At 45.8% G+C, this 14,090-nt stretch overlaps 1 protein-coding gene across 2 annotated transcripts in view; it reads right to left on the bottom strand.

The window, feature by feature from the left end:
• Positions 1 to 14,090, bottom strand: part of con (connectin) — a gene marked incomplete in the record, with an annotated part of 129,125 nt that overhangs the window by 4,499 nt on the left and 110,536 nt on the right. Inside the window, 15 exon segments of one of the 2 annotated variants that reach the window (NM_001278993.1) lie at positions 75 to 566; positions 642 to 1,112; positions 1,198 to 1,398; positions 1,482 to 1,614; positions 1,700 to 1,912; positions 1,984 to 2,153; positions 2,238 to 2,426; positions 2,516 to 3,137; positions 3,223 to 7,055; positions 7,057 to 7,079; positions 7,082 to 10,716; positions 10,796 to 10,990; positions 11,061 to 11,507; positions 11,592 to 11,732; positions 11,805 to 13,435. In NM_001278993.1, the coding sequence (NP_001265922.1) occupies positions 75 to 566; positions 642 to 1,112; positions 1,198 to 1,398; positions 1,482 to 1,614; positions 1,700 to 1,912; positions 1,984 to 2,153; positions 2,238 to 2,426; positions 2,516 to 3,137; positions 3,223 to 7,055; positions 7,057 to 7,079; positions 7,082 to 10,716; positions 10,796 to 10,990; positions 11,061 to 11,507; positions 11,592 to 11,732; positions 11,805 to 13,435 (12,396 nt within the window). 2 annotated transcript variants of the gene reach the window in all.

The raw sequence follows: 14,090 nt of genomic DNA, 5'->3' as shown, positions 1-14,090 counted from the left end.
GGAATAATTGGTGAGTGCCCATCATAGGAATTGTATCGTTTTATTTATAAGTTTGTGCAAAGAAAAATACTTACTTTAGTTTCTTGGTTCTTGAAACGGCGCTATCGTGTTTCGCTCTCAGTTCTTGGTAAGTTTGCGAATACGGGTCACGTTTTGGAATCTTTATCGGTTTGTATTGGTAGATACCATCTTCCTGCTCAACAGTTTTTACTTCTCTTTGTGCAAGAGATTCTCGCTGTTCGCGCAGAAGTTCGGAGTAGCTTTTGAATTCTTCACGTCTCGGTTCTTCGCCTCGTTGTTCCATCTCCTGCATGTATTCGTTGGCGGTGGTTTGGTCCAAGTAACTCTGCACTGGTTGAAGCACTTTCTCATCATCGGACATCGGCTTGAAGTATTGTTTCCATGCAGGTGGAACAAATGGTCGTGGATGGTGTTTTCGACCTGGAGAAAATGATCTGTGTCTCTTCCTTTGTGGGATCTCCTCTTCGTCGGGAGATAGGGTCGGCTCACGGTGTCGAGCGTAATCATCAATCATAATGTCGTCTATTACTCGTGGTCGCTCTCGTCTAAAATGGAATAGTTTGTTATCATGACTGCCGATGTTTAGCATAACTGTTTGTATTGTATGTTTCGTTACCCACCTGGTAGATCCGATACGTTTGTCTGGTACAATGTAAGCTACATCCGGAACGAACTGGCGACGCACACGGTACGATCTTCGTTCATCTCGAGATATATCTGTTGGGTGATAAACTTCATTGGCATCTCTAACCTTCTTGTACCATTTGAAGTCGCTCAATGGTACGAAATTGGTGAGAGCGGGATCCTCTTTGAGACTCTTTTCCGATCGTTGCAGTGGTTCTGGCATTACGTAAGGCATCCTCAGATTGAGCTCTCGTTTTCTTTCTTCTTTGATTCTCTCTTTTTCAAGTTTCTGTTCCGAATCGCTGATGGGTTCGCGGTGGAACATTCCCTGTGTCGAAGCAGTCAGGAGCGCTTCTTTTGCAGCGTCGTTGAATCGCACATCAACCGATTCACCCTTCAGGACTGAGACCTTGTCGGCTAACTGGTAAGCCTTTTCTCGTGCAAACAAGTCAGCATCTTTTCTTGCTCTGAAATAAAAAACAACGTTTAGAAATCAGCAAATACAAAACCGACACTCCTGTTACAATTAATAAACAGTGTTGTCATACTTACTTCTTGCGTTTTTGGTATGTGATTGCGTGAACTTGTAATGTTGCTTGACAACTTGCAGTACCAGCTGAGTTCTTGGCAGTTACTTTGTATTGTCCCGAATCCTGTTGGAAGGTGTCGCGGATGAGCAGATAGCAAGAATGCATGTCTTCCCATTCAATGTCGTGGTGGTGGTCTGGTCGAATTGGTTTACCGTCCTTCTCCCTGTTATGAAAATATATTTAGTTCGGAATCACATTTTTACGGTAATATGTTTTTGTATAAGAAACACGAATGCGAAGGCTTACCATTCAATTGTTGGTTTGGGGAATCCAGTAACACGGATGTCGAACCTCGCGTTCTCGCTTTCATCAACCTCTTGGTTAGCAAGAAGTCGTCGGAACATTGGTCGAACACTGAGGTCTTCCTTTAGTGGTTTGTCTGTTGGGCACAAAGACGTTATAAAAAAAAAACATTCACAAATTACCATAACCCGTTGGGGTAAGACAGTTAAGAGTTAACCAACCTTGCACAACCAGCGCCGCTTTACATTCGTCCTCGCCGTAAGCGTTCTTAGCATGAACGATGACTTCACCAGAATCCTCTAGCTGGCATCTTCTGATCTCAAGCGTGTAAAGTCCCTTTTCACGAATTTCAGAGTAGTGAGTGTCATCAGGATTAATTTTGATCTTTTGACCATTGTGGAACCAACTGATTTCAGGTGCCGGGTGCACGGTAACTGTACAAGAAGGTTGAGTTTTAAATACGTTGTCGGACTGAACGTTGTGATTAAAAGGTGTGCAAACTTACCAGTTATGGTAAAGAGAGCGGTGTCCCCGGTGTAAACCGTCCTGTTGTACAATGGCAAAGTAAACTCGGGTGGACACTTGATAATTCGAGAAATCTCGCTTGCAGCTGTCTTGCGGCCGCGTTTCTTATGTCGGTTCAGGTAAATGCTTCTTCGAGTTCGAGTCCACTCTCTGAAATAGGAATTCATTTGGTTAACTCTGTGCCTGTAACAAAACTGGTATACAGTGCAAGCGGGTGTAGGTTGAAATACGCACCTAGTTTTCAGTTCAACGCAAACTTCACAAATCTGTGTTGATGAACCGAATGCGTTCTCAACTCTGCACTTGTATGTTCCATCGTCAGTTCGAACGATTCCCTTCACGTAAAGCGAGGCTGAGCTGGTGTGGGTGTCGTATGAGAATTCATATTTATCTCCTTCTTCAAGTTTTAAGTTGTCTTTGTACCTAAGAGAAGAAAACACATGCGTAAGTAACATCCTGCGAATATTTAGTTATAAAACGGATAAAGCTGTTGGAAATAAACCGCTTCTTACCAAGTGATTGTTTCATCATTGTCGGCATCACGGATTCGACAAGTAAGCTTGGCGTCGTCCTTTTCTTTCACGAAGACATGGTGCATCGGCATAAGTTGTGGCGTCATGTCAACGGACTGCACCTTGACCTTAGCAACAGATTTACCCTTCAGTGATCGCAAGGCTCCTCCAGATGCGTATCTTCCCAATGAGATGATAACAGTTGAGGTGTCTTGCTTTTTAATCGTCTGGTAAAACTTCCTATGGAGTGTGGTCTGGATCGCAACAGATCTTCGCTCAATGAGGTCTTCATCTACTTCTGGATGCAAGGTTCGCAGCCAAGGATGTTCAAGAGCATCATCCGCAGTCATTCGCTCGCGCTTCTCTTTAACTAGAAGTCTGTCAATGAAGTCAAGTGCGTCGTCCGAAATGAATCTCCACGCTTCGTGGTCGAAGTTATAATCGGCCTCAGCCACATTTCGTAAGGTTTCGTTGTCATTTTCGCCTTGGAATGGCGACAGTCCAGTGAGCATAAGGTAAGTCAGAACACCAACCGACCACATGTCTGTTGCACAGCCTACGGTATCGTTTTGTACAACTTCAGGAGCGCAGAAATCAGGAGTGCCGTACGAGATTCGTAGACCTGTCAAATAAGCGTGGTTAGGTTTTAATACCTTAACATATGTTACATAGACATAAATTGAGTACAAAATCAAACGAATAATTACCTTCTCCTGTTTTCAGTTCCCGTGATACTCCAAAGTCGATGAGCTTGATCTTCCTGCTCTTGCGAGTGACGAACAATATGTTCTCTGGTTTGATGTCGAGATGGGCAATGTTCTGCGGGTGAACGTAAGCTAGTGCTTCGAGCACCTGTTTGATGAGATATGCACAAACGTTCTCGTTCAGCTCAAACTTCGTTGCAATGACTCTTTCAAGAAGATCTCCTCCGGACACGAACTGCACAACGAGCGCGGTTTCACCCTTGGTATCGAATACTTCATGCAACTGAAGAACACGAGGATGCTGCAGTTTACGCATAATTGCAACTTCTCTGTTGATTGGCGCCTTTTCGGCTTCATCAGTAAATCGGCAGAGTTTTGCAGCGAAGGTCTTGCCTGTGAGAATCTCACGTGCACGATGTACCGTACCAAATGTTCCTCGTCCAAGTTGTTCCATTATCTGGTATTTATCAAGAACACTGCTCTTGTTGACTACTGCTTCGGTTGCCACAAATTTCTCTGTAGCATCAACCATATCATCGTAGTTGGCTGCCATCATTCGATCTTCTTTAGTTGTTACAGCATCTGACGGACCTGATGGTTTACTCTGCCCGTACTCGTTCTCAGCGAGGACTCTGAACAGATATCCTGTCTTTCCGGAGAGATTGCATACAGTGTACTTGCACGTGCCTGACGATGAAACCTTCAACCATCTATCGCTGGATGTTGTGCTCTTCTCGATAACATACTTCAGGACAGGTTTGCCACCGTTATCTGATGGTTCCTTCCAGGTTAAGTCAACTGAATCTCGTGTGACATTAGACACCTTGAGGTTCTCAGGTTTAGCTGGGACATCTCCAACCAGCAGCTCAACAGTAGCTTGGTTTGTACCGAAGCGATTTTTCACTATCACGTTGTAGAAACCAGAATCGTTTCGCTCTGCGTTGGTAATAGTCATCGATGTGAAGGACGACGTGGTAATGAACTGTCTGTGGTGATCGGCAGACACCAATTTGCCAGCTTTGGTCCACGTGACATCGGGTTGAGGACGACCTTCAATTGGAACTTTGATGCTAACGACTTCGTGCACTTTGCATACTGTAGCTTCAGTCATCATATATTTTGGTAAGTTAACCTTTGCTGGAAGTTGGACAATCAGATCAACTGTCTGTGAGATTGAACCTCCTTGGTTAGTTGCACGGACGGTGTATGGTCCTTCTTGTTCAGTAGTAACATCATGTACAACCAAGGTGTAATGATTTCCCTTGGCTTCGGATATCTTGTATTGAGAACATCCTGTCATTTCTTTGCCTCCCTTGTACCACTTAATGATCGGTTTTGGTTGACCAGTAACCTTGCAGCTGAAAGTTGCGTTTGAATTTGGCTTGACAACCAAATCTCTGATCGACTCGGCAAATTTAGGAGCAGCAATTCTGATGTCGTCTTTAGGTAGAACCTGCTCAGATACATCCGATGGTTCAGAAGGTCCGACGGCGTTCTCGGCAATGATGCGGAACTCGTAACTAATGCCCTCCACAAGTCCAGTAACGTTGTATACTGACTGTGTGTGAGTCTCATCGTTGATTCGTCTCCAGCGAGGTCGTTTGGTATCTCTTCGCTGAATGGTGTAGTTTGTGATTCTGCTTCCGCCATCCTTAGGTTGTTTCCAGTTGAGTGTGCATCCAGTTTTGGAAACACCGCTCACCATAAGCTGTGTTGGCTGTTCTGGTACGTTGTGTGGTGGCTTGGCTGCAACCGGGGCGTCGGTTTCCAAAGGCTTAGAAACACCGAAGCAATTTTCGGCCGAAATACGGAAGTAGTAAGCATGCTTCTCTACCAATCGTTCAACCTTGTATGAAGTTTGTGCAACGCGGGAAGTTACAAGAGACCATTTGCCTTCTTCGTCTTCAATGTCGCGTTTCTCCACGATATAGTTTGAAACAGGAGCACCGCCGTCGTCTTCTGGCGCTTTCCAGTTGAGTACCATGCTCTTATATGTGATGTCTGATACTTCGACATTGGTTGGTGGGTGTGGTACATCCTGTATTTCAACATTAATCGAGTAAACGTTGTGGCCATGAGCGTTGGTCAACTTTACGAGATATTTTCCTACGTCCTTCGTTCTGTCCGATGTTTTAATCACGAGGTGCGTGTACGTTTCGGTCGTTTCAATCTCATGTCGATCACTCTTGTCGAATCGACGTCCTTCCTTTGACCAAACAACTTGTGCCATGGGGCGTCCAGTATACGGAACGTGAATTCTTAATGTTTGGCCGTTCTTACCGATGACATGATCTTTGAACCTCAAGTTTCGGTTGTCCAAGACCGGCACGCCTTCAACAACAACCTTGCCCTCTGTGTCAGCAGATCCAACGTTGTTCTTTGCCACCATAGAGTAACAACCTTCGTCTTCATCGCAACAGTTAATGATGTTCAACTGGTTGACTTGTCCTTCTGAAATCATCTTGTACTTGCGACCGCTCTGTAATTCTTTTCCGTACCTTATCCAGGTTATATCAGGCATAGGCCGGCCAGATACTTTGCATGTCAGTGTAGCAGTTGATTCCCGCACGCCAACAACAGTGGTCAACGCTTCTACAATTTCTGGCTTCTCACCAGCAGCTTTCTTAGTGGCCACCGGCATCTCCATCATCTTAGGGCGGGATTTTCCTTGCTCGTTAATAGCGAACAAGCGGAACTCGTATTCTGCTCCTTGGTCCAAACCTCCGATTTGGTAAATTCGATCCCGTATCATGTCCTCGTGACTCTGCTTCCAGATTGTCATTCCGAATTCTCGGTGTTCAATGGCATATCCCCTAATTCCCTTTCCTCCGTCGAACTCAGGTTTGTTCCAAGCCAATGTAACGGAGTCTTTAGTTACATGATGTACTTCAATGTCTTCAGGGCATGATGGTTTATCGAAAGGATCTTTGCACTGAATCAACTCGGTTGGTTCAGATGGTTCACCTTCTCCCACATCATTGAGAGCAACAACGCGGAATTGATATTCAGCATCCTCCACTAATCCTTGAACGGTAAATGAAAGATTCTTGGTCAGCACCTTGTTCACTCGGACCCATCTATCTGATCCAGCTTCTTTACGTTCAACGAAGTATCCAGTTACCCTTGAACCGCCATCATCACGCGACCTTGTCCACGCAAGGAACACTTTGTCTTTCCTCACCTCGTTGATTTCAACAAGCTGTGGTGGCTGTGGTGTGAATAGTGGATTCTTAGGAGTGACTGTCTCAGTGCATTGAAGAGCGTCGCCCAATCCGAATGTGTTTTCTGCAAATACCCTGAAGAAATATTCACTGCCTTCTGTGAGACCTTTAGCACAGCATTGGGTCGATCTAATCTTAGAGTCGACAGTTGTCCATGCTGTTTTTCCAACCTCTCGTTTCTCTACAACGTAGTTGGTCACTTCACTTCCCCCGTCGTTAATCACTGGTTTCCATACGATGTTCAGTGACGTAGCTTGCATGTCGCCAAACTGCAGCGGGCCCTCTGGAGCGTCGGGCTTTCCGATTACTTGAACACGAATAGCCACTGATTTCTCTCCAAGCTTGTTAGATAGGGTCACTTCGTATTCTCCTGCATCTCGACGATCTACGCCTTTGATGACCAGCTCGGCGACATCAGTTTGAAGTGCTATCATTGCCCGAAGGTTGAGATCGACTTCAGGACCTGAAATCTTCTTCCACGTTGCTTGTGGTGATGGTCGACATTTAAAAGGAACCCGGAGGCTAATTACTCCGCCTTTCCTGACCACAATTGGCTCTTCGAAAGATTTCAATACTTCTGGTGGACCACTTTGATCTTTCACAACAATAGCATTTCCCATTTCCATCGGTGGTCCGGAACCTCCTGCGTTAATGGCAAGAATGCGAAGATAGAACTCGTCACCTTCGGGCATTCCTTTAAGTGTATACTCTGTGATGCGGATTGGAGTTGCATTGTATCGTTCCCACCATGAACCATCTTTGCGAATTTCGATGTAGTATCCAAGTAGTTTGGAACCGCCTTCGTATTCTGGCTTGTCCCAAGCAACAGACAATGATGCTTTTGTCATGTCCACTATGCGTAAGTTTCTTGGCGCGCTTGGTGGAGCAACTGGTTCTTGGCAAGTAGCAGGAGAAGTCTCCTTGCTTGGCTTTCCTTCTCCTTTAGCATTCACAGCAATAATTCTGTGGATGTATTCGACACCTTCGATAAGTCCACTGCTGACATAACGGGTCTGTGTTATAGGTGTTCTTGTCGCTCGTATCCAGCGTGATGCTTTTGGTTCTTTGCGTTCGACGATGTAGCCAGTGATTTCTGTTCCACCATCGTTAACGGGTTCCATCCAGACGATTGTCTGGCTATCTTTACTGACTGAGCTAACTTGCGGGGCACCGGTTGCACCAGGAAGGCCATATTGACTCTGAGCTACAACTTCATCCGACATCAACGGCTTGCTGACTCCAAATCGATTTTGCGCGAGTACGCGGAAAACGTATTCAGAATCTTCGTTCAAGTGGGTTACTTTCATGTTCGTCCTAGTAACTGTTCCGCTGACGCAAACCCAATTGGGTCGATGGCTCTCTCGTTTTTCCACAACATAATTACTGATGGCTGCTCCACCGTCGTAGCTTGGTAGCTTCCAGTTTAGTACCATGGATGTCGAAGTAATATCAGATACTTCCACTGGTCCCTCTGGTGGTTGCGGTACATCAAGTATAACGACTCGAATAAGTTGTGTGCATGTGCCAGAAGAGTTCTTCAGTGTTATGCGGTAATCGCCACGATCTTCGACTGTAGATTCACGAATCTCCAACGAAGCATTGGTTGCCGTTGACTTGACAGTGGTTCGATGCAGATCTTCTTTTATTGGTTGTTCGTTCTTTGTCCAAATAGCTGTAGGCGCTGGTCGGCCAGAAATAGGAAGGTTCAACTGGATTGGTGATCCAGCTTTAACGTTAAGTGTCTTCTGCGGCAAGCTGCTCATATCAACAGCCGGAGAAGCAAGTTGTTCCTTCACGGTAACGGACGATAGCAACTCACGTGCATCGCCGAGTCCACTCTCGTTTTTGGCTCTAATGCGGAAATAATAGTCGAGACCATCTTTCAGACCCTTAACAGTGTAGTGTTGCTCCTTTGTCTTTCCAGCCCTGATCCATTGTTCTTTACCTTTCTCCATAACCTCGACAATGTATCCCTCAATACGAGATCCACCATCTTGTTCTGGTCTTTCCCAAGCAAGCGAGACGCTGCTGGCTGTGACATCGGTAACTTCGACAGAGGCAGGAACTGAAGGTTGTTCTGATATCTTGATGGCGTTTTCTGTTTCTCTTCCCTCGCCAACTCCGTGCTCGTTTTCCCCGAGAACTCGGAAGAAATAGGAAACTCCTTCAATCAGATCGTTGATCTTGAAACTCATCTTTGAGCATTTTGTTGTGACGGTACTCCATGCTCGTCGAGTGGATTCGCGTTTTTCAACGACATAGCTTCGGACAGCACTGCCACCATCTATCTCAGGTGATTCCCAAGCAAATGAGACAGAGTTCCTTGTCACTTCACGGATTACAATTGGACCAGGTGGTCCTGGTGTATCGTAGACCCGTACGCTAATAGAAGCTTCTTTGCGTCCGCTTGCGTTCTCGACGGCAATGGTATATTTTCCAGCATCATGACGATCAACCTTTTCGATCTCAAGTTTGCTAGCAGCTTCATGAGTTTCAATGAAAGCTCTTGACGAAAGCTCTTCACCATGTGGTGCCTTGGTCCAGGTAACTGAAGGTGTAGGTCGTCCTTTAACAAACACATACAAACGTAATGGTTTGCCGGCATGAACATTCACCGTCTTTCGGAATGTGTCGTCAAGTTCGAGCTCAGGTTCTTCAACAATTTCCTTTGCAAAGACGCTGTCAGTGAGAGTTGCTGGTTCTTCACTTACACCATTAACGTTGACCGCAAACACTCTGAACTTGTATTCAGAACCATGTTTCAATCCAGCCGCGGTGAATTCTGTGCTTTGAATGTAGTTGGATTTGTGAATCTTCTGCCACTCGTCCGCATGTTCAGCTTTGCATTCTGTTACTTCAATGATGTAGCCATCGACCGGAGAACCACCGTCAAACAATGGAGGAGCCCACGCCAAACTGATACTGCTTCTTGTAGAGTCCGTTACCTTGAGATGAACTGGAGCAGCTGGAGCAAAGACTGGATCTTGTACACATCCGCATACACTTGCATCGCTGAAAGCGCCAATTCCAGCAGCATTTTCTGCAGCTACTCTAAACTCTACCATCGATTTGTGTCTCAAGCCAGTTGCTTTGAATCGGAGGTCGGTAACCTCCTGCGTCTTGTTACATCGGATCCATCTGTAGCCTTGCTTGTCACGTTTTTCAATGATGTAATTCTTGATGTCCGAACCGCCATCATTTACTGGTCGTGTCCAGGTGATAGTAATGGAGTCTTTAGTTGCTGCAGCAATCTCTGGTTGTCCCGGTGCATCTGGTGCAACGAATTGATTCTTTGCCACAAGTGGTTCAGATTCTAGTGGTTTTCCTTGTCCATATTTGTTTACCGCTGAAACGCGGAAGATGTATTCGTTGTTGACAATCAAGTTCGGGATCGTGCATGAAGTGTGCTCAAGTGTCTCGTGAACGGCGATCCAGCTAATTCGAGAGGTTTCTCTCTTTTCAACAACATAATGGCTGATTTCAGCACCGCCATCTTCCTCAGGTCGCTCCCAGGATAAATTGCATTTTTCAGCGGTCACTCGGCTAAATGCAATTGGACCCTTTGGCCTGCCAGGCTTGTCGAGTACCTTCACATTGATTGAAGTTCTCTTTTCACCACACTCGTTGCGAAGTAACAGTGTGTATCGGGCACTGTCCTCGCGACTAATGTCCTTGATTACCAGCGCTGTAGAGTTGCCGGCGGTCACAATAGTTATCTTTTCGTTGTCTTCCAAGTCGGTTTCGCCCTTCGACCAAAATACATTGGGTTGTGGCTTTCCAGAAATTTCAGCTTCCAGTCTCAACACGTTGCCTGCTCGAATTTGCACAACATCCGACATGAACCGGCTGTCTAGTTCAATTGTTGGAGCCTTGTACTTAGGCTTGCAAACAATAGGGCCTAGTACCTCGGACGGCTGACCCATTGTACCGATTGTGTTTCGTGCAGTGACTCTGAATTCGTAAGAGTCGTTTGGTGTGAGTCCTGTAACCTCGAAGGTGGTTGCGGTGACATTGGTAAAGTTGCACTTAAGCCATCTTCCTTCAGGTACATGGCGGCGTTCGATGAAATAATAGGCAATCTTGCTTCCACCGTCAGCCAGCGGTTTCTTCCATTGCAGGATAGCAGAGTGGCGAGATATATCAACGATCTCCAGGTCGTAAGGAGGACCAACAGCGCTAATGACTTCGACCGGTCTGCTTGCATCACCTGGCTTGCTGATTCCAGCTTCATTTTCAGCGAGGACACGGAACTGATACTCAAGACCCTCCAACAAACCTAAATTAATAATAACATTTAGAAGATATTAAGCTTTATTAAAAACAAATGTAAATTGTTGCATTTTTAATCACGTTACCTTTGATTGTATGGGTAAGTTTCGGGGTTGCCTTTTCAGTGTCCTTCTGCCACAAGATCGAGTTCTTCTCTTTCTTTTCAATGTAATAACCAGTGATTGGACTTCCACCATCATGAGTTGGTTCCATCCAGGTGATCGTAACTGTGTCTTTGGTAACTTCACGAACCTCTGGTGTGCCAGGTTGTCTTGGTGCAGCTACAAAATTAAAGAAATTAACAACTATTCAAAATGCCCAGTGTAGAAGCTAAGCTCGGTAAAAACTTACTGTATTGATAATCAGCTCTGCATATTTCTGATAGCAGCGGTTCTCCAAGGCCGTACTTGCTCTCAGCGATGACTCGGAATTGATATTCAGTGTAACGTTGCAACTTGTTAACCTTTACTGTGGTTCTTGTTGTACATGATGTAACTGGAGACCAAGTGGAACGTCCGAACTCTCGGTAGTCGACGGCGTAATTTGTTATTTCGCTTCCTCCAGTATCGGTTGGTGGATTCCATGACAATGTGATGCTGTCTGCAGTCACGTTGAGGAACTGGATTTCTCCAGCTGGAGGTCCAGGCATGTCCAAAACGACCACTTCAAGTTTGTACGACTTTTCACCGACGTTGTTCTTGATAAGCATGGTGTAAGTGCCAGCATCCGTCTTCTTCGAGTCGTTGACACGAAGGGACGTTGAATCGGCTGTTGTCTTCATGGCGACTCGGTCGCTCTCTGTTGAAATATTAGCATGTAAATAAGCTATGGAGTCCGGTGTTAGAAACAAAGTTTTGTTCATGGTTGGTTGTGTTGTCTTACCGTTCAGGGCTTTTCCGTTTGTCATCCATGATACAACAGGTTGCGGCTTGCCAATAATCGGGATGTTGACTTCGATCGGACTGCCTGCTTTGACGGTTACTGTCTTATGGTAAATGTGTCGAATGTCAGCTTCTGGTACAACTACAAAACAAACAGAAATGTTAATTGATGATAGTTCTACGATTAAGGGCATATAATGGTTACGAGACTTACCAAGTTCATCTTTTGTAATAACTGAAGAGAAAGCTTCTCGTGCTTCTCCAGCTCCGGCTTCGTTCTTAGCTCGAACGCGGAATTCGTATTCTGATCCTTCGTGTAAGTTAGTAATGGTATGACGGAACACGGTGCCTTTCACACGGCCGCAGTCGGTAAACTTGCCGGATCCTTTCTCGGAAACTTCAATCAGATAAGAACTGATCCTGCTGCCGCCATCGTATTCAGGCTTCGTCCACGACAACGTGACAGTATTCTTTGTAACCGAGTCAATGTCCAATCGGCCCGGAATGGCCGGTACCTCTGTAGCCGTGATAGGTGTTTCAGTTTCACGCGGCACACCGATTCCGTATTCGTTTTCTGGCAACACGCGGAACAGGTAAGTGGTGCCTTCCTGTAGTTTTGTAATCTTGAAACTGGTCCTTGAACACTTGGTTGCAACTGTTTGCCAACTTCTTCTTGATACTTCTCTCTTTTCGATGATGTAGTTCTTCACGATCGCTCCACCATCGATCAAAGGAGCATCCCAGTTAATGGTGATTGAGTTGCTGGTAACCTCTTTGCATCCAATACGCGATACTGGTCCTGGGGTATCCAGCACTTTCACGGTTAGGTGCAGTTTCTTTTCTCCAGCGCTGTTTTCAAGAGTAAGAGTATATTTTCCTGAATCGTCGCGGGTTGTTGAGTTAATCAACAGAAGAGTGCTGTAGTCAGTAGTTTGAATCTCAGCTCGATCCTGAAGTTCAGTGCCTGGTTTCGACCAAGTAACTGAGGGTCGCGGACGTCCGTGGTAGAGAACAAAGAGTCTCAAGGAAGCTCCGGCGCGCACAACGTAATGCGATTTGAAATCTGCATCGATTTGGAAGTCGGGAACTTCCAGTTTGTCAGTTGCCATAATTTTACCGGACACAGGAGTTGCCTCACCGACTCCAGCAGCATTAACTGCTCGGATTCGGATGTTGTACTCGGCTCCAGCTTGTAAGTTAGGAACAATGTACTCGCATGATCTGATGAAATCTGGATTGATTCGAATCCAGTCTTCTTCCTCAGTTTGTTTGGTTTGTTGTTCAGTCTCCTGTTGTGGCTGTGCTACAACCTTACGTGCCTCTACAACGTATCCAATAACGATGCTTCCGCCATCGTACATGGGCGGCGTCCAATTTAGCGCAATTGTGCTTCTCGTTGTGTCAGTCACTCGTGCAACACCCGGTGCCCCAGGCGGCCCAATGGGCTCTTGACATACAATGAGAGACGAGGTTTCACTTGGTTTACTTGGTCCAGCTGCGTTTTCGGCAAAGACGCGGAATTCGTATTCACTTCCTTCAGTGAGAGCCGGCACTCGACATCGAAGCTCTGTCGTTAACTTCTTTGTGACTTGGACCCATCTCATGCTCTTCTTCTCTCGACGTTCAACGTTGTAACCGATGATATCGTTACCGCCATCATTTGTTGGCCGACTGAACGTTATTGTTATTGAATCCGTAGTCGAGCTTGAATATTGTGGTTGGCCTGGTGGGCTTGGTACTGTGTAGTTGACCTTTGCAACCACCGGCTCCGAAAGAAGAGGCGCACCAACACCGTACTTGTTTTGTGCAGATATCCTGAACTGATATTCATGGTTTTTGATCAACCTGTTTACCGTTTGGTTTGTCGATTCACAGCAAGCAGTGACCAAAGCCCAGTTCAATCTAGTTGTTTCCCGCTTTTCAATCACATAGTTTTCAATAGTAGCCCCGCCTGTGTCTTTTGGTGTTCCCCACCATAGAGTAACCTTGTCTTTTGTTAGTGATGTAAACTTGACTGGTCCTTCGGGTGGTCCTGGTTTGTCCAATACAGTCACCTTCACGTCCATGTCCTTTGTGGCGCAAGGGTTTCGTGCAGTAATCACATATGTACCGCTGTTGAGTCTACTCGTGTCTTTGATCGTTACCAAACTGACGTTTTTGTTCTTGGTGATTTCAGTTTGTGCATTTGAAACAAGTTCCTTCCCGTCTTGGGTCCAAACAATCTTCGGTGCAGGTTTTCCAGTTACAGTGGCTTTAAGTCTGAGTGTAACACCAGCTCGAATGCTGACTCCGTCAAGAATATCTGTGTCGAGCTGAATCATAGGTGGTTGGAAGTCATCGTGGCAAACAACCTCAGCACTTGGTATTGAAGGTTTGCTTACAGTTCCCGAGGCGTTTCTAGCAGTTACACGGAACTGGTACTTCTCACCGGAGTTAAGAGCGGTTGCGGTGAACTCGCATTCTTGTACATTGGTGTAGTTGCACTTGAGCCATCTTCCAT

Source organism: Ciona intestinalis, chromosome 9 (genome assembly GCF_000224145.3).
Source record: "Ciona intestinalis chromosome 9, KH, whole genome shotgun sequence".
Classification (NCBI taxonomy): domain Eukaryota; kingdom Metazoa; phylum Chordata; class Ascidiacea; order Phlebobranchia; family Cionidae; genus Ciona; species Ciona intestinalis.
Note: the sequence above shows the minus strand (reverse complement) of the source record. Positions and strands in the feature narration are given on the sequence as shown.